This window comes from Elephas maximus, chromosome 10 (genome assembly GCF_024166365.1).
Source record: "Elephas maximus indicus isolate mEleMax1 chromosome 10, mEleMax1 primary haplotype, whole genome shotgun sequence".
In the NCBI taxonomy this organism is placed as follows: domain Eukaryota; kingdom Metazoa; phylum Chordata; class Mammalia; order Proboscidea; family Elephantidae; genus Elephas; species Elephas maximus.
The window spans coordinates 73,305,144-73,328,727 of record NC_064828.1 but is presented as its reverse complement, the minus strand read 5'-3'; the positions used below and the strand labels follow the sequence as shown (position 1 = coordinate 73,328,727).

At 36.9% G+C, this 23,584-nt stretch overlaps 2 protein-coding genes and 1 pseudogene across 4 annotated transcripts in view; 1 reads left to right on the top strand and 2 right to left on the bottom strand.

The window, feature by feature from the left end:
- Positions 1 to 14: 14 nt before the first annotated feature.
- On the top strand, positions 15 to 12,091 carry TRMT5 (tRNA methyltransferase 5). Of its 3 annotated transcripts, none has more exons than XM_049899310.1 (5): positions 15 to 105; positions 1,232 to 1,887; positions 7,371 to 7,495; positions 10,457 to 11,111; positions 11,586 to 12,082. In XM_049899310.1, exons 1-5 carry the CDS (start codon positions 101 to 103, stop codon positions 11,669 to 11,671), a joined length of 1,527 nt encoding a protein of 508 aa, XP_049755267.1. In that variant the 5' UTR covers positions 15 to 100; the 3' UTR covers positions 11,672 to 12,082. The 3 variants fall into 3 exon arrangements, with proteins under 3 accessions (XP_049755267.1, XP_049755266.1, XP_049755268.1); XM_049899309.1 differs by lacking the exon at positions 15 to 105 and adding an exon at positions 119 to 302 and having other exon boundaries at positions 11,586 to 12,090; XM_049899311.1 differs by lacking the exon at positions 15 to 105 and adding an exon at positions 239 to 328 and having other exon boundaries at positions 11,586 to 12,091.
- A 3,888-nt stretch (positions 12,092 to 15,979) lies between these two features.
- Positions 15,980 to 23,584, bottom strand: part of MNAT1 (MNAT1 component of CDK activating kinase) — a 243,804-nt gene continuing 236,199 nt past the window's right edge. The window contains exon 8 of the mRNA XM_049899321.1: positions 15,980 to 18,639. Coding sequence (XP_049755278.1) covers positions 18,519 to 18,639 — 121 coding nt within the window. The 3' untranslated portion in view covers positions 15,980 to 18,518. The remainder of the gene's footprint in view (positions 18,640 to 23,584) is intronic.
- LOC126084885 (uncharacterized) lies at positions 20,419 to 20,533 on the bottom strand (annotated as a pseudogene).

Here is a 23,584-nt window from a genome sequence, read left to right as displayed (position 1 = left end):
GGCGCGACTTGATTATACTCTCCCGTCAGCGGCGAACAGTGATGATGTCACCGAGATCTAGGCAATCTGCAGCTGACCCGTTTCCGAGCGACACCAGAGCATGAGGTGAGGAGTTTGGTCACCGAGCCAGCTGTGAGGCGACCCCGGGGATTGGGATGGTGCAGTTGAGAAGGTGGAGGCCATGGTACCCCTCAATAGTTTGAAGAGACTGATGATCTGGTGATGATCTGGTCGGTCCCGGGCCCCTCTTCTCTTCGTGACGCGTGGGCGCTGAAACATCGCGATGTCTTCCACCTGCCTAGGTCCTGAGTTCATGTCCGAGTACTGGGTACTGAGCATGTTGTTTAATCTTTTCAAAAGCTTTTTGCTAGAACTACTAGCCACATTTTACCAGTACGGAAACTGAGGCTCAGACTGAGTAATTTACTCAGCGTTACACAGCTGGTTAACTGTTAGAGCCCATTTGAACCCTGCATGTAAAGTTTGACTTCATTGTTTTATAAGGTTCTGGAACAGGGCTCTTTGTCCTTACAGTTACTTCTGTGGTATTCTAGAATGCAAAGTGAATAACTGGTACTGTTAATGGGGTGTGCACATAAAGTTCTCCTCAAAATACTGAAGCCTCTAGTTAGAGGCAGGACATATGACAGTATAGCATGAGAGACAAACAACGTAACTTTATATTAAGAACACAAACACTGAAGTCATTCAGACCTGGGTTTTAATCCTTGTTCAACCCCTTACCAGCAACTAGGTTTTGAGTTCTTAACATACTTTTGAACTTCAGTTCACTCATTTATAAAATGAGGATCTGATAATACATACCTTCCAAGATTGATAATGTATGTAAAATATTTAGCGCAGCATCTGACACAGTAAGCACCTACAAGAATATCCTAGTGAATATTGCCATTGGTAAAGTCGTAAATGTAATTGCCAATTCGTTTAGAGGTGATCCTTTAACTCAAGTTTTAGTCTTCCAGTTTCAAAGTTATTCTGTAGAAAATAGTGGGTGGAGAGATACATTGACCATAGGGAGGAAGATGAATCACTAAGCCTTCTGTCCTGGCAGCAGGTGGGTTGAAAGTACAAATTTATCATCTACCACTAACAAAAGTCATCCTATCACATTTAAGAGGTTATTTGAAAGAGTAGAATTTGGATTTTTATTTTCAAAAGCCACTGTAGACATGTAGTTTTATGACATTCTTTAAATGAATACCTTTTTTAGGATCTTACGGAGGCCATTCGAATTCTCGAGAAGACTTCTGAAAGTGGAAAGCTGTAGCATAACCGAGTCCAAATCACTGATCCCACTAGCTTGGACATCGCTGACACAAAAGCTTAACAGAACACGTGGTATTTACTTGTTGAGTCAAAGAAGAAAATTCTCAACTATGCCAGAATTAGAAACAAACCAGAGAAACTCTGAATTGTTTACACCACCCTCTGGTGTTCGAGGAATGACAAAACTTGATAGAACAGCTTTTACAAAGACAGTCACTATTCCAGTACTTAAAGTGAGAAAAGAAGTAGTCAATAAATTGATGCAATCTCTTAAAAGGGCAACATTGCGGCGCCCGGGCATAAAACGTGTGATTGAAGATCCAGAAGATGAAGATGGTAGACTAATTATGTTGGATCCCTATAAAATGTTTTCTCTTGATTCCTTTGAAGAAACAGAACTCAGTATTTTAAAGCAGCTTAATGTCAATCCACAGATATCTAAATATAATTTGGAACTAACTTATGAAAACTTTAAGTCAGAAGAAATCTTAAAAGCTGTGCTTCCTGAAGGCGAAGATGTAACTTCGGGGTTTAGCAGAGTTGGACATATCGCCCACCTGAACCTTCGAGATCATCAGCTACCTTTCAAGCATTTAATTGGTAGGTGTGTCATTAGTAATGTTCAAGTACTAGGAAGCAATTATAGCAAGTTCTAATTTTAGTTTTTAAAAACACTTTTATAAATGCCAAATTACAGAAGCAGGACATTTTATCATTTTAATTTTAGACTGGATCTTGAGCTACATACATCTTAGAGTGCCTTTTTAGGATACCCTTTCCGGAATCATAACTAGTCACCGTGGAGTTGATTCTGATTCATAGTGACCCCATATCAGAGTAGAACTGTGCTTCATAGTGTTCTCATTGGCTGATTTTTCTGAAGTAGATCTCCAGGCCTTTATTCTAAGATGCCTCTGGCTGGACTTGAACTGTCAACCATTTGATTAGCAGCCCAGCACATTAACTGTTAGCACCACCCAGAGACTCTGCTCCAGAGTCATTAAAAAAAAAAAAACCCCACTGCCATCCCATGGATTCTGACTCATAGTGGCATATAGGACGGAAGTAGAACTGCCCCATGTGGAAGCAGATTACCACATCTTTTTCCTGCATAATGGCTGGTGTCTTCAAACCACTGACGTCTTGATTAATAGTCAAGTGCTTAACCACTGTACCACCAGGGCTCCTTTTGCGGAGTCATAAACTAACCCAAACCCAATCCATTGCTGTTGAGTCAATTCTGACTCATATGACCCTAAAGGACAGGGTAGAACTGCTCCATAGGGTTTCCAAGGCTGTAATTTTTTTTTTTTTTTTTTAGGTGGAAGTTTACAGCTCAAGTTAATTTCTCATATAAAAATTTATACACATATTGTTATGTGACCCTAGTTGCAATCCTGTGATGTGACAGCACACTCACCCTTTCCACCCTGGGTTTCCAATGTACTTTCAACCAGCTCTGTCCCTTTCTGCCTTCTCATCTTGCCTCTGGACAGGAGCTGCCCATTTAGTTTCATGTATCTACTTGAACTAAGAAAAGAAACACATTCTTCACAAGTAGTATGTTTTATAGTCCAGTGTAATCCTTGTCTAAAGAGCTGGCTTCAGGAATTGTTTTAGTTCTGGGTTAACAGAGAGTTCAGGGGTTATGTCTTCGAGGGTTCCTCCAGTCTCAAACTATTACGTGTTGTCTTTTTATGTGAATTTAAGTTCTGCACCACAGTTATCTCCTGGTCTGTCAGGGACTTTCTGTTGTGTTCCCTGTCAGGGCAGTTCTTGGTGATAGCCAGGCACCATCTGGTTCTTTGGGTCTCAGGCTGTTGGAGTCTCTGGTTTATGTGGCCCTTTTGTCCCTTGGGCTAATATTTTCCTTGTGTCTTTGGTGTTCTTTAATCTCCTTTGCTCCAGGTGGGTTGGGACCAATTGATGCATCTTAGATAGCCGCTTGCAAGCTTTTAAGGCTCCAGATGCCACTCACCAAAGTGGAATGCAGAATGTTTTCTTCATATACTTTGTTATGCCAAATAACGTAGATGTCCCCCAAAACCATGGTCCCCAGAACCCCGCCCCTGCTACTCTGTCTCTTGAAGTGTTTGGTTGTGTTCAAGAAACTTCTTAGCTTTTCGTTTAGTCCGATTGTGCTGACTTTCCTTGTATTGGGTATTGTCCTTCCGTTCACCTAAGATAATTCTTGTCTACTATCTAGTTTGTGAATTTCCCTCTCCTTCCCTCCCTTTTAACCATCGAAGAATGTTTTCTTCTGTGTTTAAACCTTTTCTTGAGTTCTTATAATTGTGGTCTCATACAATATTTATCCTTTTGCCACTGACTGATTTCACTCAGCATAATGCCCTCCAGATTCATGCATGTTGCAAGATGTTTCAGGGATTCACCATTGTTTTTTACAGTTGCATAGTATTCCATTGTGTGTATATACCATAATTTGTTTATCCGTTCGTCTGTTGATGGGCATGTAGGTTGTTTCCATGTTTTTGCTATTGTGAGCAGTGCGGCAGTGAACATGAGTGTGCGTATATCCATTCGTGTGACAGCTCTTTTTTTCTCTAGGATATATTCCTAGGAGTGGGATTGCTATAAAAAAAAAAATGGGATTGCTATATCCTATGGTATTTCTATGTCTAGCTTTTTAAGGAAGTGCCAGATCAATTTCCAAAGTGGTTGTACCATTTACATTCCTACCAGCAGTGTTCCAGTCTCTACAACTTCTCCAACACTTACCGTTTTCTGTTTTTTGGATCAGAGCTAGCCTTGTTGGGGTGAGATGGTATCACCTTGTAGTTTTGATTTGCATTTCTGAAATGCTAATGATCTTGTGAGCATTTCCTCATGTATCTGTTAGCCCCAAGGCTATAGATTTTTATGGAAGCAGATTGCCACATCTTTCTCCCATGGGGCAGCTGGCGGGTTCAAATTGTCAAGCTTTCGATTAGCAGCCAACCACTTTAACTACTGCACCACCAGAGCTCTTTCCAGAGTCATAGAAAACCCATTGCTGTCAAGTGGATTCTGACCCATAGTGACCCTGTAGGCAGAGTAGAACTGTTGTTGTTGTTAGGTGCTATCAAGTCAGTTCCAACTCATAGTGACCTTGTGTACAACAGAAGGAAACACTGCCCGGTCCTGCGCCATCCTCACAATTGTTGCTATTCTTGAACCCATTGTTGCAGCCACTGTATTAATCCATTTTGTTGAGGGTCGTCCTCTTTTTTGCTGACTGTCTACCAGGCTTGATGTCCTTCTCCAGGGACTGATCCTTCCTGACAACCTTTCCAAAGTATGTGAGATGTAGTCTCGCCATCCTTGCTTCTAAGCAGCGTTCTGGCTGTACTTCTTCCAAGACAGATTTGTTTGTTCTTTTGGCAGGCCATGTTGTATGTAATATTCTTCACCAACACTGCAATTCAAAAGCATCAGTTCTTCTTCTGTCTTCCTTATTGGTTGTCCAGCTTTCTCATGCATATGAGGCAATTGAAAACACTGTGGCTTAGGTCAGGCGCACCTTAGTCCTCAAGGCGACATTCTTGCTTTTCAGCACGTTAAAGAGATCTTTTGCAGCTGAGTTGCTCAATACAATGCGTCTTTTGATTTCTTGGCTGCTGCTTCCATGCATGTTGATTGTGAAACCAAGTAAAATGAAATCCTTGACAACCTCAATCTCCTCTCATTTTATTATGATGTTGCTTATTGGTCCAGTTCTGAGGATTTTTGTTTTCTTTATGTTGGGGTGTAACAGACACTGAAGGCTGTGGTCTTTGATCTTCTTCATCAGTAAGTGCTTCAAGCCCTCTTCACTTTCAGCAAGCAAGATCGTGTCATTTGCATAGTGCAGGTTAATGAGTCTTCCTCCAATCCTGATGCTCTGTTCTTCATATAGTCCAGCTCTCAAATTATTTGCTCAGCATACAGATTGAATAGGTATGGTGAAAGAATACAACCCTGACGCACACCTTTTCTGACTTTAAACCATGCAGTATCCCCTTGTTCTGTTTGGACAACTGCCTCTTGATCCATGTACAGATTCCTCATGAGCACAATTAAGTGTTCTGGAATTCCCATTCTCCGCAATGTTAGCCATAATATGTTACGATCCACACAGTCGAATGCATTAGGGTCGTCAGTAAAACACAGGTAAACATCTAGAGTAGCACTGCCACATAGAATTTCCAAGGAGCTGCTGGTGGATTCGAACTGCCGACCTTTTGGTTAACAGCTGAACTCTTAACCACTGAGCCACCAGGCCTTCCCCAGAGTCAGAGCAAGCTCTACATATAAGCCCAGGCTTTTGTTTACACCTATATATAAACATAGATAAAATCTGAATCACTTGCTTTGACAGAATTCTTTGGAGAGCTATACTGAACAGAGTTCATTTCTGGTGAATAAGATGTAGGCCATCAAGAGTATGTTGAATGCTAGGTTTCCTAAGTTTGAGTGTTTCATAGTCACAAGTGAAAGACACTATTTACTCATGCTTTCCTCTTCTATATGTCAGGCACTGTACTTTGATTCTTTTTTAGGGTTTTTTTTTAGTCTCTTAGAAATGTGATCGTGTTATACTTCTGTAGTGCTAGGTTTGAGCCTGGCTTCCTTATTCTTTGGGATAAGAAGGAAGTAGAAAATGAATCAGAAATAGCACTTGTCATATAAATATTTGATGTCCATGCAGTCTTCAGATTTTTTTTTTTCTTTGTTTAATATAGAGTACTTGTTAGAACCTCTGAGAATCATTTTCAACTTTAAAACGGTAGTGCTCAGTATTTTGCATGGGTAGATTTCAGAACTGTGCTGTTAGGCATTTCCTTTGTTTTTACTGATGAAAAGGACTGATAATGCACAGTGGTAACAATAAATGCTTAAGCAGATCCTTACCATTATGACTGGGTGCAAATGTCAAGTCTAGGCTTTCTTGTGAGTCATCGCCTACTCTAACTCAAAAATTCATTTGTATTCCTATTTTCTAACCTCTCTTCCATAAAGGGGCAATCATAGACTAAGGAGCCCTGGGTGTGCAGTGGTTAAAGCACGCAGGTGATTAAAAGTACAACATATCCATACAGTGGTAATTTTAAAGCTTTTACTGTAGACTTTCAGAATAAGCTTTTTTAAAAATTTCATTCCCCATTACAAACCAACTTCCATACCTTCAAAATTGAGTTCTGATACTTAAAGCAGAACAGGACAAGACCAATAATTGATTAGAGTTTATTGATAATATTCAGAATCAGGTTATCTAGTTATCAAAAAGAGATGTTGGACAAATTGTGGTTGTATTTCCACTCATTTGTATTACTGAATGCTATTATTAACTGACCAGTTACCTTTCCTTATGTAATGGGATAGCATATGAATTCTTAGAAATGTTTTAAGTGCTCACAAAAAATACTCTTTGATTAAAGGTCACTGATATACTGTTTCTGGTATACAGTATTTTATTTGTAGTTCTTCTGTTCTAGCAAATATTTGACAAAAAGAACAATTTAAGGAAATGGAATTTTATTTAGATAAGACGCTAAAGAATCTTTGTTTTATTTGGAAACTTAGTTTTGCTGGCATGTATTTCCAAAGTAGAGGCAATTTTGTTTCAAGCATACAGTAAACCAAACATGGTTTGAGACCAGTGGGGACAAGCAGATGTTTTTGCTGGTATTTATTGAGACCATTTGTTTCCAGTGTTCTTACATCTCTTTCCATTCTTTCCCAGTTCCTTCTTTTCTACCTTTATGCTTACTTGTTGTGTTGGTATATTTGAGACAATTTAGTTAAAAGCATGGAAAAATATTTAGGAACACCCAAACTCTTCAAAAAATTTTCTTTTAAAATGTACCCATTATGTACCCATCCATAAAAACGTACCCATTTTTGTGTATCAGAGGCTGTCAGACACTAACTTTAATCTGCTGAATTTTTAAACTTGCATGCTACTTTATACATACTAGGTAGAGTTTTTATCTTATCAACCCAAAAAAAAAAATACAGTTCTTTCAGTTTCATATTTGCAGTTATAGCTTTTATTTTGCAACCAGTAGGCAGTATTTATTATGAATTTTCATCTTTTCTTCCAGGCCAAGTTATGATAGACAAAAATCCAGGAATCACCTCAGCAGTAAATAAAATCAATAATATTGATAATACTTACCGAAATTTTCAAATGGAAGTGCTGTCTGGAGAGGAGAACATGATGGCCAAGGTCTGCAGTATTATCTTCTGGTGTGGTTTATCAAGATTAATTTTGAATCAGAATAGATGACAAAGGTTAAAATATTTACAGCACCCAGTGTTGATGAATATGTGAGAATGTGGGCATTTACAGGTACTACAACCACAATGGGAGTGCAAATTCGATAAAAACTTTCAGGAAGAACTATATGGTAATATGTTATAATCTTAAATAGGTATGTCCTTTGACCTAGCATTCCATTTATAGGAATTTATCCTAAGGATATAATTGGACAAAATTGTAATGATGTATGTTTTAGATTCTTCACTATAGTTTTTATAATAAGATAAATAAATGAAGGACTGGAAACCACCTAAATGTTCATCGATAGAGAATTGGTTTAATTCTAGCATAACAATACAATGGAATTAAAGATTATTTATCATTAAAGGTTATATTTAGTTCCATATCTATTCAAAATGAATTGCCCATTGGCAGGTTAAGTGATTAAAAAAGGAAGTTATAGAACAGTATGAGTAAGTCCATTTTATCAAACATCTGTGTGAGTGTGCACATAGGACAGAATGTAAACAGTGGGTATATTTTTATTTGGTGTAGTTACTGATGACCTTTGTCATCCTCTTTATACTTTTCTACTGAGCTTATATTACTTTTATAAGAAAAATACATATTTCAAAGAAAAAATAATTAAAAATACAGTGAAAGCTGGAACCTGTGTAAGGTAGAAACCTGTCAGAAGAGGAAAACGTAAATGTTTTCTGCTAATAACGATAGAAAAGTGGTAAGACTGCACCCCATCAAAGGCAGAAAACTTGAGAGACCCAGAAAAACAAGGCGGTCTTGTCCAGTTCTGGCTCTCACAGGTTTCACTGTATGTAGAAACTGATTTCTGGTACAAACCACTTTTCTCATTCTCCATCCCCAGAATATTCTGGTGTACTGGATATAATAAGCTTTTTTTAAAGCCACAGTTCTTAGACAGCTATATGTTAATAGTATGTGAAATTTTCTGCCCAAGCTAGGAAATAGATTAAACTATTCCTTTAATTTGACAAAATTTTTAACAACAAAGACCACCCTTAAAAATGTTAGACATAGCTTTCAAACAGATTTTATAAAAACTAGGAGAGAGTTTGGAAACCTTGGTGGCGTAGTGGTTAAGTACTACAGCTGTTAATCAAAAGGTCAGCAGTTCGAATCTGCCAGGCGCTCCTTGGAAACTCTGGGACAGCTATACTCTGTCCTGTAAGGTTGCTACGACTCAGAATCGACTCAATGGCAACAGGTATGGGTAGGAGAGTTTATGAAAAAATAATTATTTTTTAGCATTCTGGGCCATGTAGGCTTAAGTAAATATTTTGAATATACTAATATTTTTCCATAATTTGATAGTTTCAGAATATTAAAATACTATTTATTGCACACTTATTGTTTTCCGGGCCCTGAGCTAAATGTTTTAAATAAACAAATCGTAAGCCCTTAAAATAGTGGTTGTTGTCAATACTCTTTCTATGCAGATGAAATAACAAGGAGTGACTGGGCAGGGTGCTTGGAGTCAGCCTTCTGACTCCAGAGCCCACGCATGGTCTTCCCCTGTATACCAAACCCCCACTGCCTACTGCTTGTGTATAATGTGTGAAGTCTGTTATGGCAAGTAAGATTTGAACTTGAATTCTTTGGTGGTAACAGTGCTTATTTCAGCTGACACTAAGGCATATCCATTAGTATCTTCACGTGTATTACAGTTGATCCTCCTTACTTGTGAATTCCATGTTTGCAAATTTCCCTACTTCCTAAAATTTGTTTGTAATCCCAAAGTCAGTACAGTGCTTTCATGGTCATTTGTGGACACGCGCAGAGCAGGAAATAATTTGAGTTGCCCAATAAGTACATTCCCAGCTGAGGTCAAATAAGGCTAGTTCTGTATTTACTAATTCATTGTTCGCAGGGACTTTATAGAACATAACGACCATGAATGAAAATCAGCTGTATATATGTGCTGATTGAACACTGTGCATGTTCTTTGCTGGTAACAGGTAGCATCTTTCTTTGGTTAATACTGACCTTTAAGGTAACGGGTAGCATCTTTCTTCTCAGAGACAGGATCTAAAAGCTCTGAGAAGTTACTGTAATTTGTAAGTGCCTTGTGATTAATTTCCTAAGTCAACTAAAGTTTGTTTTTAGAACATATTTTATACTTAATATTTACTCTGTAAAATAAATGTAAGGATTCACTTAGTGTAACTGCCTTGCTTCAGACAGAATCACATTTCAGCTTAACTTTAGGAACTCACGTAAAACTTAAGTTCTTTGTATGGAGTATACAGTGAAACCTGTGAGAGCCTGAACTCAGTGAAACTGCCTTATTTTTCTGGGTCTTTCAAGTTTTCAGCCTTTGACAGGGTGCAGTCTTACCATCCCTCTCTCTCTGGTGACATAAGAGAGTATTAAGCCAGTCAGTTGGCATATATGAAAAATTCCTTATCTGATTTGGAAACTACTTTATGGCCCTTTAAGATGAGAGGGAGAGCCATTTGGCTTTGAAGAGATAACTTTTCTCATTAGTCTAATGCAATATATTAACTGCCTTAGGTATAGCATAAATACTAGGATTCTAGTTAAAGTGCCTTTAAATGTACTGTTTTTTGCTCTTAACAATAGTAAAGCATTCTGTGTGTGTGTGTGTATAACAAGCCAGTTGTCTTCGAGTAGATTCCAACTCAGTGGCAACCCCAAGTGTGTCAGGGTAGGACTCTGCCCTATAAGGTTTTCAATGGCTGGTTTTTCAGAAGTAGATCCAAGGTGCCACTGGGTAGACTTGAACTTGCAACCTTTCAGTTAACAGCTGAGCACATTAACTGCACCACCCAGGGACTCCTATGTATATGCCCATATATTTAAAAAAAGAAAACATTATCAGTGGTTGGGATTTAGGAGTAAGCACTTTAATCACAAGCATACCTTTTTCAGGTTCGAGAAAACAACTACAACTATGAATTTGATTTTTCAAAAGTCTATTGGAATCCTCGTCTCTCTACAGAACACAGCCGTATCACAGAACTTCTCAAACCTGGGGATGTCCTTTTTGATGTTTTTGCTGGTGTTGGGCCTTTTGTCATTCCAGTAGCAAAGAAAAATTGTACTGTATTTGCCAATGATCTTAATCCTGAATCCCATAAATGGCTATTGCACAATTGTAAATTAAATAAAGTGGACCAAAAGGTAAAAGTCTTCAACTTGGATGGGAAAGACTTTCTCCAAGGACCAGTCAGAGAAGAGTTAATGCAGCAGTTGGGACCGCTGTCCAAAGAAAGAAAACGTTCTGTGCACATTGTTATGAACTTGCCAGCAAAGGCTGTAGAGTTTCTCAGTGCCTTCAAATTGCTTTTAGATGGGCCACCTTGCCGCAGTGAGCTCCTTCCCACAGTGCACTGTTACAGCTTTTCCAAAGATGCAAATCCTGCTGAGGATGTGCGGCAGCGAGCCGGAGCTGTGTTAGGTGTTTCCCTGGAGGCATGCAGTTCAGTTCACCTGGTTAGAAATGTGGCCCCTAGTAAGGAAATGCTGTGCATCACCTTTCAGATTCCTGCTTCCATACTCTACAAGAAACAGCCCATAAATCTAGGTGAGCAATTTCTGGGAAATTAAGTGTGAACTTAATAACTTTCATGTTGCTTTCTTGGACTACATATATATTTTATATTCTTTATTAAATTTGGAAAGAGGGAGGTTAACTAATTCTAGTTATTTTGATTTAAGACCCCTCTGCCATTCAACTGTAACTAAACCGCAGCCGTGGAGTCAATTCTGACTCATAGCGACCCTACAGGACAGGGGATTTCCAGGGAGCACCTGGTGGATTGAAACTGCCATCCTTTTGGTTAGCAGCCCAACTCTGAATCTCAGTTTACAAATTTTAGTACAATATGCTATTTAGTCTTATAGAGGGCTATTTCATTAAAATAGTAAGTTCACAGGAATATTCATGTCTGAATTGACTAGATAAAAAATCTCTAAAATGCCTTTATTTTTTGCTTTTTAAAAGTATTTTCAAATGTTAAATACCTTACCTAAAATATGTTTTCTGGATTTGTTACAGAGAACCATGAAGACCCACCTCTTAAACGCCAGAGGACAGATAAGGCGTTTTCAGAAGAAAAAATACAAATTGCTTCAAAAACTTAATTGGAAATATTTTGTCCGTCTGCCCACTAAACTTTTATGTAGTAAAATATAATTTGTATGACTCCATAAAATTTTAGCAGTTACTTTGCTATTGAAACCTTATATTTTACCTTTGCTGTCTTAAATAAATTTCAGTATTACCAAATTAAAAGTTACCTGAAATGTCTTCTAAATATATTCTTAATTTTTTATTAGCTAACCAAACCCGTTGCCATCGAGTCAATTCTGACTCATAGCAACCCTACAGGACAGGATAGAACCACCCCGTAGAGTTCCAGGGAGTACCTGGTGGATTTGAACTGTCAACCTTTTGGTTAGCAGCCCTAGCTCTGAATGACTACATCACCAGGGTTTCCTTTTATTAGATAAATATGTTTAAATATTGTCTATCTCTTAGAGAATAGTCTTTGAAGGTAGGATAATAATTGTGTTGTGTTCAACTAGGAAAGCACTAATATCACTTTGCAGTTATCCTTTGTTGAAGAGTTTGGCTAAATTTTTAGCCTCTACCAAATCACCATCATTGTGATAATAATAACACATGAGATTATTGAGATCAGGGGTAGGTAAACTATGTCCTGCAACCCAAATCTGGCTCACCACCAATTTATTTTGGTATGGCCCACAAGCCAAGGATGGTTCTTAAAATTTTAAATGGTTGAAAGAATCACAAGAGTAACATTTTGCAACATGTGAAAATTATACAAAATTCCTATTTCAGTGTCCATAAAGAAATTTTACTCAAACATGCCCTACACGTTGGTTTACACGTTGCCTTTGGCTGCTTTTGTGGTACAACAGCACAACTGAGTAGTTGCAGCACAGACTGGATGTGACTTTCATCGCTTCATACTACTGCTCTGCGTACCACACATTACAGTGATGCTGATGTAACTCACCAGCATTTCAAGTGTCATATATATTGCCACGCTGCAACATTTTACTTTAACTTTTTATTACCAGTACCCATCATGTCAAAATTTAAAAAGTAGACTTCAAATGTCATGCTTTGAAGGCACAGTAGAATGTGAATTATTTTGATAATTAGGTGGCAAAGCATCTATAGCTGAGCAAAAAGAATACAATATACTTTGACATTACCATATGAAGCACTCATCACAATATTCCCAAGTCACAACGGTCAGAAATATTAGAAAATTCAAAATGAGAATATCTCATCATGCGTATCACAAACATGAAAATGAAGCTGCAATCAAAGTAAGTTTCTGAGTGTCTCATTTGTTAGCCAAGTAAGAAAAGCCATTTACTGATGGTGAGTTGTTTTTGATTGCAGCAGCCCAAGAGATCTGTCCAGTGACAATACACTTGTTTTAAGACAGAGCCTTTCAGTGAGAACAGTTGCTCAGAGTTGAGAACATGGAGAGTATCAGTTGAGACAAATGATTTTGAGTGATTTCTTTGGCTCTTGATGAGTTCGAGTACTGCTCATTTTTTATTTGTGATGTCAGTGCTGAGAAGTGACTGGTGAATTAACCTCTGAAGTCTAAATGGGACAACTACAGGTGAGAATATTTTCAAAGAAGTTGAGAAAACAGTAATTCGTTGCAGCCTGAAGTGGAATCAGCTACATTACACTACAGCTGATGGTGGTGAAAAATGCGTGTGGAGCAGAGAAAGGCTTAGTTGGACAAATTGACAAAACTTGTGAAAACCTGGCTGAAAATATTTGAATCTATCATGCATGTTGAACTAGTAGTGTCAACAGTAAACTTCATTTGTTCTTAGGGACTTAAACTGTCTTCAATTCCTTGAATTTTGTCAGAAATCGAAGCTGAATATCCTGACTTGCCCTGCCTAAGTTTGATTAACAATGGTAAAGTTTGAGTGCAATTTTTTGAGCTCAGGGATGAGATTGAGATTTTTCTTAAGAAAAACTGCCCGCAAACACTACTCTGGAGCACTGAATGGCTTTGGAAATTAGCTTTTGCTGAAGACTCAATATTTCTTAAAGAAGGCAACCTAAAATTACAAGGCAAAACAGAACTTAGATGTCAAACATACTGTGGTAAAGTCATTTAGACAACTAATTTGAATCAAGATATCGTTGCTTTATACATTTATCCTGCTGTCAAAAATTAAAACAAGATTTTCATTCTCACACAAATTAGCGGATGTATTTCCTGAGTCCGTATTTTTTTGGACCATCGTGCAAGTCCAAGAGAAATTTCTATATTTCAGAATCTACTTAACTGCAATTAAGGAGATTCCACGTAACCTTCAATTGGTAGTGATTAATATGCTATGTTGTGACATGCTAAAAGGCAAATATCAAAAGAAAAATCTAATGGGATTTTATAAATTCCTTCCAGATGGTGCATATGCTCAGTTAAAATCATGTTCCTGAATTGATACTAGTTTTGGCAGTACTTAAATATGTGTGAAAAGACATTTTTAAATATGAAATACATAAAATCTCTTTACAAGTAACTATTAACAGATGATTATTTGCAGTTGATTTTGATGATAGAGAACACTTAGAACCCCAATTGAGGGATATGTTATTCCCTAAAAAGATACTACAGAAACTTGTACTCTTATTAGAGTTTAAATTTTGTCTATTAAAAATTGTGTCAATTTATCTCATATGTTACTTTTAGTTGTTGAACCGATCCCATGTGTGCAGAGTAGAACTGCTTTTCAAGGCTGTTAGAACCTACATAGTATCCTAGATTTTGCCTCTTGGCCTGCAATGCCTAAAATATTTACTATCTGGCCCTACAAGAAAAATTTGAGAACCTTTGATCTAGATCATTAATTGTAAGCTCAAATACCTTCAGAAGCCAGGCAGATATTTAAAAGCATTAAGTTCAAATTGTTTTGAATCTCAACCCATCTTACCCTCTGCAAAGCCTTGGAACCAGTTCATCCAGGGATTGCCAGTTTGTGACTTCTGATTCTCTCTTCTTCCCCTCAATGATGAGTATGGAATTCAGGGGTTAGAAAAGTTTTTCTGCACAGGGCCAGATAGTAGGCTTGTGGTTCATAAAGTCACTGTTGCAACTTCTCAGCTCTGATGTAGCGGCACAAAAGCAGCCACAGACAATACGTAAACAACTGAGTGTAGATGTATTCCAGTAAAACTTTATAGACACTGAAACTTGAATTTTATATCCTTTTCATATGTTATGAAGTATTCTTTTTAATTTTTCCAACTACCAAGAAAAAAACCGATCTTAGCTCATGGGGCATATAAAATAGGTGGCAGGCCAGCTTTGGCCAGGGAGCTATAGTTCACCTTCCCCTGATGTAGGTGAACAGAATTAATTTACAAGTAGGAATAAATCCTTTTCCGAGTACTGTTCACTGATGTGCTAGGTTATATGAATATTAAGTATGGGTACAAATGATGTTCTTATTTACATATATAAAGTGGTACAGACTCTTGTCTCCATTTAGTTACCCCTTAATTAGACGAAATATACAGTATATAATTAGTTATCTACTGTTGCTATAACAGGAATACCACAAGTGGATGGCTTTAACAACTTTATTTTCTCAGTTTAGGAGGCAAGATGGAATTCAGAGAGCCGACTCTAGGGGAAGTTTCTCTCTCTCTCTGCTCTAGAGGGAGGTCCTTGTCTCTTCAACTTCTGCTTCCTGGTTCCTTGGAGAGTTCCATGTGTCTTGGCATCTGTCTTACCCCATCTCTGCTCACTTCCCTCTCCTTTTGTCTCTTGTAAGATAAAAGGTGTGACTCGAGCAAGGGTGTGACTTGAGTCATACCCTCTTGTAAGGATGCATGACTCAAGATAACACCCCGCACTGGTCCTGCCTCATTAACATAAAGGTTAGGATTTATAACATCACAAAATGGAGGATAAATTACATCGAATCACAAAATGGAGGACAACCACAGAATACTGGGAATCATGGCCTAACCAAGTTGACACATATTTTGGGGGAACACAATTGAATCCATAAGAATTACAAAGAAAATATGGAATCCTTAAATATTTCTATTAACATTTAAACCCTCCCCCTTTTTTCCTCTAATATATGATTATTTAAATCTAGGCCCATCCTGAACTTTCAGATGTGATTCTTGGTAAATGAAATCCACTAGAAAATGACAACTGGGAACCTCATGAGAGACAGTGTTTTAATTTTGTTAACTTTTTGATAAATTTTCTGCCATCTTAATTAGATTTTGAAATGATAATCTGACCACCTGTTGAGAGCCTAAAGATAGCTTCTAAGAGAAGCTTAGATGAAATATTTATTGGGTCATATTAAGGAATACTAAATAATAATGTACATGTAAGTGTATTCAATATCATTAATATTTGCTTAAAAGGGAGTATAATTACTAGTAAAATAATTTTCTACAGAAATGAATTTCTCAGAAATTCTCTCAAGGATATCAACAAGGTCATCATTTAGTCATTTATATCCTGATACTTGATCTGTAAAACTTCATGGAAGTCTTATGAAGTTTGCTTACCCAGATCCCGTTTTAGCAAAGCTGTTTGTAAGTGGAGTGTAGACTTGAGTCTAACTGCTTGGGTTCAAATCCCAGCTCTACTACTTTTAAGTCGTGTTATTTGGCAAGTTACTTAACCTCTCTATGCCTCAGCTTCTCTATCTGTTAAAATGAGGAAAATAATAGTAGCACTGTTGTAAGGATTAGGTAATACACAAAGCATGAAGCACACTGCCTAGCATATAGTTAATGTTCCTTAGTTGTTAGCTATTATCTCTGTGTTAATGTTGTCGAATGGTTCCCTAGGTGTCACAAATGATTAAGCACTTGGCTCCTAAACAAAGTGTTGGTGGTTGGAATCCACCCAGAGATACCTCAGAAGAAAGGCCTGGCAGTCTACTTCCAAAGAGATCACAGTCATTGAAAACCTATGGAGTGCAGTTCTACTCTGAAAACACATGGGGTCACAATGAATAGAATCACTCAACGGCAACGGTTTTTTGGTTTGTTTTAAGTTTTTAATGTTATCAAACATTAAAACATTGGGAAAACTACATTAATTCATGTAGGTGAAAGACATATAACCTATTTTGTCTGAAAGAGGAAATCACTGGGAGAGTAGGGAAAACTACATCAATTTAGAATATTTCTGTTATTTAGTAAATTCAGTGAATTCTTATCACTAGGTTATCTTTCACCATTCCATTTGATCTAAGAGAAACAGTTAACTTCTAAATTTGGCCAACTGAACAAAGAATGGCAAAAGTATACAGAATACTTACAAATGTATAAAGGTTTTGGAATTTTATTTACCAGATTAAGTGTATGCAATTTCCATAATGATAAAGTAGGCTCAATTTAAAATAAATCTTGATATTAAACATAATGTCAAAATGTTCTATTAGTTCATTCATTTAAATATATTATACAAGGTACTGAGAATAAGTTAAAAGTTTTTGTTTTGTTTTTGGACTGGATACTTTTCTTTGGAGTTGAAAGCAGCACTCTTAACCCTAAGTCCAATACTGTCACTATTCTTTGAACCAACTTATAGGTTGTACTTGAAATACTTATCTTAATTGGGGACTACCTAATAGATATTAGGAATAGGATGCAGCCTGGTACAGTGTAGATAGAACTGGACTTGGATCAAAAACCTGTCTTCTAATGCTGGCTTTTACTAATTAGTGTATATGATCTTGGCCTAGTAAATTATTTGATGCTTTCGCTTTCTCATTTATCAAAAGATAGAAGTATTGTAAAAACAAAGATGTACACCTGAAAATACCTGCTTAATAAAATAAAGTACATACAGATATTCTACCCTAATGGAACCTCAAATATTGTTTCACATAACTTTCCAGCCATAAGCATCTGTTGTAATGGAGATTTGACAGGAAGTTCCTTAATTTCCTTGAGAAGCTGTGTCTCGTATCTAGTGATCTATGTAACAGACTCATGCAAGGTTGAGATGCTGCAAATATCCACCCTATCTACATCCAAAGTTGTTAAGCAAAACCCTGAGTATAATGAAAGCCTTTGAAGTTTCAACAGAAAACTACATCAGAGTCTGCAATTTACGAATAGGGAAATTTCACTTAAAAGGTACCTTTTCCAGTCTCCAAGGTTTCATCAAAAAGTGAGCTCACATTTAAGGTGAAAGGTGCCATTCAGGTATTAAATTTTATTAACTTCTTTGAATTAGTCATTAAAGTAGGTTAATGCTCTGCTCTGGTTTAGCCTGAGTGTAGCTCACAGCTGGGAACTGTAACACCTTGATCAAGGTTTGCCTCACTTTCCACTGCTTAAAGCAGTCACAGAGTCTTACTATTGAGAAAGTAACATTATCACCAGTCGGGTTTTAACTTGCCACAACCTGCTGGTAGAAGGAAATATATCCACTTGTCTGGACTAGTATTAAGAAGACACTGGGAAAAAGAAGAAGAAAAAAAAAAAAACCACTTTATGAGAAGAAATAATAGACTTGGATATTAACACTAAACGTTATAATCAAAATGGCATTTTAAAATGTGTTCCAGTAAAACACTGTAATACGAGAAAAACCACATGACTTAATATAAAGTCTAGCTTTATTTTAAAAAAGATTTTACAAGTCTGTCAACCTCAAACATATATAGGTGAATTAATTATATCTTCCACCAGAGGAAGCTTACTGCTTCAATCCCTCAGAAAAATATAAGTAAAAATAGCAATCTTTTTCACAAATATGCATCCACTATATTACTCAGCTTACTTCTGAAATTTTCTCTTTATACTTCAGGTACAGTTGCTAGTGGTAGTACTGCTGTTATGCAGCAGCATATGGCTATAATTTTACCAGCTTGCTTTACTTCTAACTCCTGGTTCTGCTCCAAGGTCCAAATCTTGTAAACTGGGAAAGAAAGGTTAACTGGGCTGCCAGAAAAGCCCACTGAATGCATCCTGTAGAGCTCTGTGACAAGCAAGAGAAGAAGTATAGCCTCCAGCAAGATCCTGTGGAGAGGCAGCTCTGACATGGTTTAAATACCTGAAACAAAACAAAAAGTATTGCATTGACATAAAAAGCACAGATAAAATTGGTAACATTTTAAAAAGCAATAGTAAAACTGACTTAAACTTTAAAGAGAAATTCTGAGATCAAAATGTTCAGACTATAAATGGATTACTACCTTTCAAAAGAAAACATACCAAATGTACATGGAAAGCCTAAACTAGTATTGAATTATGAAGTAAATTACATTAAGTTCTAAAAACACAGCTTTGAAGTAGTTTCAAAAATAATACTTGCTATTAAAATGTTCATTATTTAACAATTTTCAGGACTAATTTGTTTGCTGTTGTTTGGGCACCTAATCGCTGCTCTCCTTCCTGGCATACACTTAATAAATTATACAATATCACAGTACTCTTTTTACATAAGTATGTTTTGAAACAAACCCCTAAATACCTAAACAAATGGGAGACAGTAAAGGGCATACTATTTACTTCAAAATTATTTCAGTATTCCAAAAAAATACTGTCTCTATCCTTGCAGGAAAAGAAAACTTAGAAAATTGTTATCTCCAAGACTAGGAATTGAGATACATATCTGGAAATATCTGAGACTAAGTTCAAAATAATGTCCTGAACAGTAAATATAAAAGAATCTTAAAATGATCTTAAAAGACAATGCAACAGACACTATTTTTTTTCAATCACAAACACACAGTCTTTTTAGCAATTAAAACTTTCTCCTTTGACAAAGACAGATAAAACAGGTCTAAAAAATCAGACAATTCTAGCCAAAGAGAGGGCAGCTTGTTAGCACGACTACCGGCGCAGTTGGAAAGCAAGTATTTCCAGCTTTGCTTTAATGCTGAGTTTAAGAAACCACATTGTTTCTTCAGGCCTCAGGAAGTAAAGGAGCTTCACTGGCCTTAGAATTACCAGTACAGCAAATGAATAAATCAGGTACCACAACATTTTAATAACTTGGAAACTTTTCTATTCATTCATTCAGACTTCCTGTGTGTCAAGCTCTTGATGCATTAGCAACTTATTATTTCTAACATAATAACAAGTCTGTTTTTCATTTCTATTCATGTTTAATAAGCTTGTGTGATTAAAAAATATATGGCAATATAAGAGACCAAATAGAAAAAGTGGTTAAAGTAAGACACAGCCTAAGCTCCTGTAATTGACTATAATTTATTCACAGTGCCACAAATCAAGGCGTTAACTCAATTCTTTGCTTCTCTGCCAAGGGTGAAGGGAAAAGTGGAAGGAGAAAAGGAATTAATATTTATTCAGCAATGATCTCAGCTTTTTTGATAATATAACAGTATAAAAGAGTCTGAGCATATATCTCCAAAATTTGTATACTTGTTTTTAAATTATATACATATAGTATTTGTATACTATACACTATTATAAATATAAGGAGCAGCTGCTAACCAAAAGGTTGGCAATTGAAATCCACCAGCCGCTCTGCAGAACAATGCAGCAGTCTGCTTCCATAAAAGATTACAGCCTTAGAAACCCTATGGGGCAGTTCTACTCTGTCCTCTAAGGGTCGCTGTGAGTCAGAATGGACTCAATGGCAGTGGACTTGGTTTTGTTTGTTTTTTGTTTATTATATAGATCAGTTATATATATAATATAGTAAAAAAAAAAAAACCGTTGCCGTCGAGTTGATTCCAACTCAGCGACCCTCAAGGACAGAGTAGAGCTGCCCCATAGGGTTTCCAAGGAGCACCTGGTCGATTCAAACTGCTGACCTTTTGGTTAGCAGCAAAGCTCTTAACCACTGCGCCACCAGGGTCCCTAAAGCCTACACCACCCAGTATTCCCAGGCAGTCTCCCAAGTGCTAACCAGGCCCGACCCTGCTTAACTTCTGAGATCAGACAAGATCAGGCACATTCAGGGTGGTATGGCTGTAGACTATGCATTAAGTATATTATATAATTTAAAATTTTTAAAGGATGAGATAAAAATATTTAAATTTGCCAGTTCTAACATTTAAAGTTCTAGTATTTTCTCCTTATACTACATATTACATATCCCCCCTGGGATGCATCCCACTTTGGAGACTGTTGTTCTTACACAGTAACTGTCAAACTCTTGATTGAACCCTAGGTCCCACAAGGTTTAATTTGGAACTCACCAAACCTATTACCTGGCCAAAAAGGTATCTGCTTATTACCTCCCAGGACACAATAAAATGTCAACTGTTAAGATTCTGATGCATGAAAAATGAGTAAATGTTAAATTAACTCTGAAAATCAACTTCCAACAACACAAAACCAATTCCTCTCCACTGGGAACTGAATAACTATCACACAAATAATAAGTGGGTAATACTGTTATTTTTTTTAATACTTTTATGGGTATCTTGGGAATGAAATATTCCATTCCTGATGACAAATTTTCTGCTGTCTAATTTTAATCCCTGGGTGGTGTTAACAGTTAATGCACTGAGTTATCAACCAGAAGGTCATTGGTTCAAGTTTACCTAGAGGTACCTAGGAAGAAAGGCCAGGTGATCTACTTCCAAAAAAAATCAGCCATTGAAAACCCTATGGAACACAGTTCCACTCTAAAACATATGAGGTCGCCATGAATCAGAATCTATTCAGCAGGAACTGGTTCTGGTTAATTTTTATTCACACACCAGAAATGATATTGTATCACTCTATTCCTCAGACCCTCAAAAGAAAAGTGTGGTCTTAACTCCAATGGCTATTGACTCATAGCAAAATCTAGGCACCACAGAATATCTGTCAGCCTTAAGAAGTCAACTATCATAAATAAGAATTGGTTTTCTAACTGTAATACAAACCACTGTGCAACTAGCTGTTTTGATTCATCGCATTTTGGTTCAACTTGCTTCTGGGAAAGTTGAGTCATACCATCTCTGGCTTGGCAATTCAAGCATAAACTTGCAGTGTGCATACAACTTTTTATATGTTATCCTGAGAAACCTGAAACAGCTGCACTGCTGGCAAGAAAACACAAGACCACCAGTAAAATATCCAAAACAGTTGCATCTTTTAATTTATGACTGTGCACTGTTTCTATAAATATATAAAACAGTTCAGCTTTTATAGGTCAAATATAATAAACAGTCATACTCATTGATGTCATAAATGTGTGAAAAAAAGTTCATTTAAAATGATTAATTAGTGTTTGAACACAGTTTTTCTGGAACCTCACATTCATAATCCAGAGCAATGAGCAAATATTTTTAAATTTGAGTTATCAATGCTAAGTTGTATGATTCTCACTGCCAAAATCAAGTCAATTAAAATTTCTTTGCATAGCATTGAAGAAAATGTACTTCCCTTCTAGCAATCATTTACATTAAACATGTCTGTGAGTATGATTCTTCAAGAGTCCTTCTTATTTACATTGCTGTCTTTGATCTCTAGGGCTGCACAAAACAGTTACTGTGAAATATTTCAACCTATTTTCACCATGGCAACCTACATTAATTCCAATTTAGAAAAATAAAGCATAGTTCATTCTTGTTATTCAACTGTGGGCTTTTATTTTCTATGTATCTAAACTGAATGTTCTTAAACCCTTTAATTATGTGGTACACCAAAGTATTTTAAAGGATCTGCCACACTGAAACCACACAATGAGAATTTAGTGTTTTGCCTACTTTTTCACATTAATCCACATCTGTGTTGTTTTAATTCTTTCATGACTGTTACAAGTACATCACTGAATAGGATTCCTGGGGTTTCTGGCAGAGGTCAGTATCATTTCATGTACACCTTTATACAACAGAATGAGGAAGAACTCTTTGCCAAATTTATTTCCAAACGTCAAGCTCAGTTGGGTTTTGGAGCCTGGAGGTAATTGCTTTATTTAGCCAATCCCAGGACACAATTTCTGTTTTCCACGGGTTTATTTTAAATACCTGTAAATCTTATAAGCAGAAACCAGGAAAGTGAAAAAAAGGTTTGCTTATTTTGGTACCTATACCTTATTTTTACGGAAAGCAGACTAAACTCAAAGATTTTTTAAGATATACCTTGGATTATTTTCTTAATAAGGCTTTAAAAAAGTATATTTTCAAACGCATGTCTAAGATAATTCTTGTACAAAGGGCATCTTATGTCCTGATTTATGCTCTGCCTAAAGTTGCTTTCCATAGCCATGACCCATCAAAACCCTTTCAAATGGACTTTTGGAGAAGGGGGAGGAATAGGGAGGGGGCAATGGATCCTGAGAGAGGAGTAAGAGAGGAATTATACACTTGAAGGTTTGTTCCTGAACTTTGATTTCCTACACTGTCATTTTCTTCTGTTACATTTAGCAGCTTTTGCTCCCCAAAGAAGGTGGTATAATTTACACTTAGCTTCAGAAAGACTTCATTCTCTCAGTTCATTAACATAAGAGAGTTCCTCTGAGATTACTCTTTTACCATTTCCCTTCCTTTAAAAGCCCTGTATTGACCATCTGGTTGAAGTTTTGGACTGAGCTCATTTTAGTGCTATTCAACAATGCTTTGAGTTATCAGTTAGGGGCAGAGGGCAGGGGTTGTCACTCAAGACCAAGAGGCAGCACTCTTCCCCTCCAGTCATAATCTACTCATGACAACCCTTAAAACACTTTGGCTCCAAAGAACCAAGAAATCTCAAATTTTAAATTGAAATGAAAATGTGAAGTTCATGTTTAGTTTCTTCCATCTTAAATTATCAGGCCCTATGGAGAGTTAAAAATTTCCACTGGTTCAAACTAAGAAGGGGAGTGAACTCAAAAGACTAAATAAGACTTTCTTTTTACAAGGTGCCTCATTTTTTTAAGTCTGCATTTAAAGCTATCTTGCATTAAACAGAGCAGTTGCAAACAGTTCTGCCTCCTAGCCCACAAAATTCAAATCTAAGTGCCATTAAGAGAGATCAGCCAGCTGATCTCAGCAAGTCAAGACCAAGAGCTCTTATAAGAAAACTGGCCAAAGCTATAAAAGATTTACATTAACCAC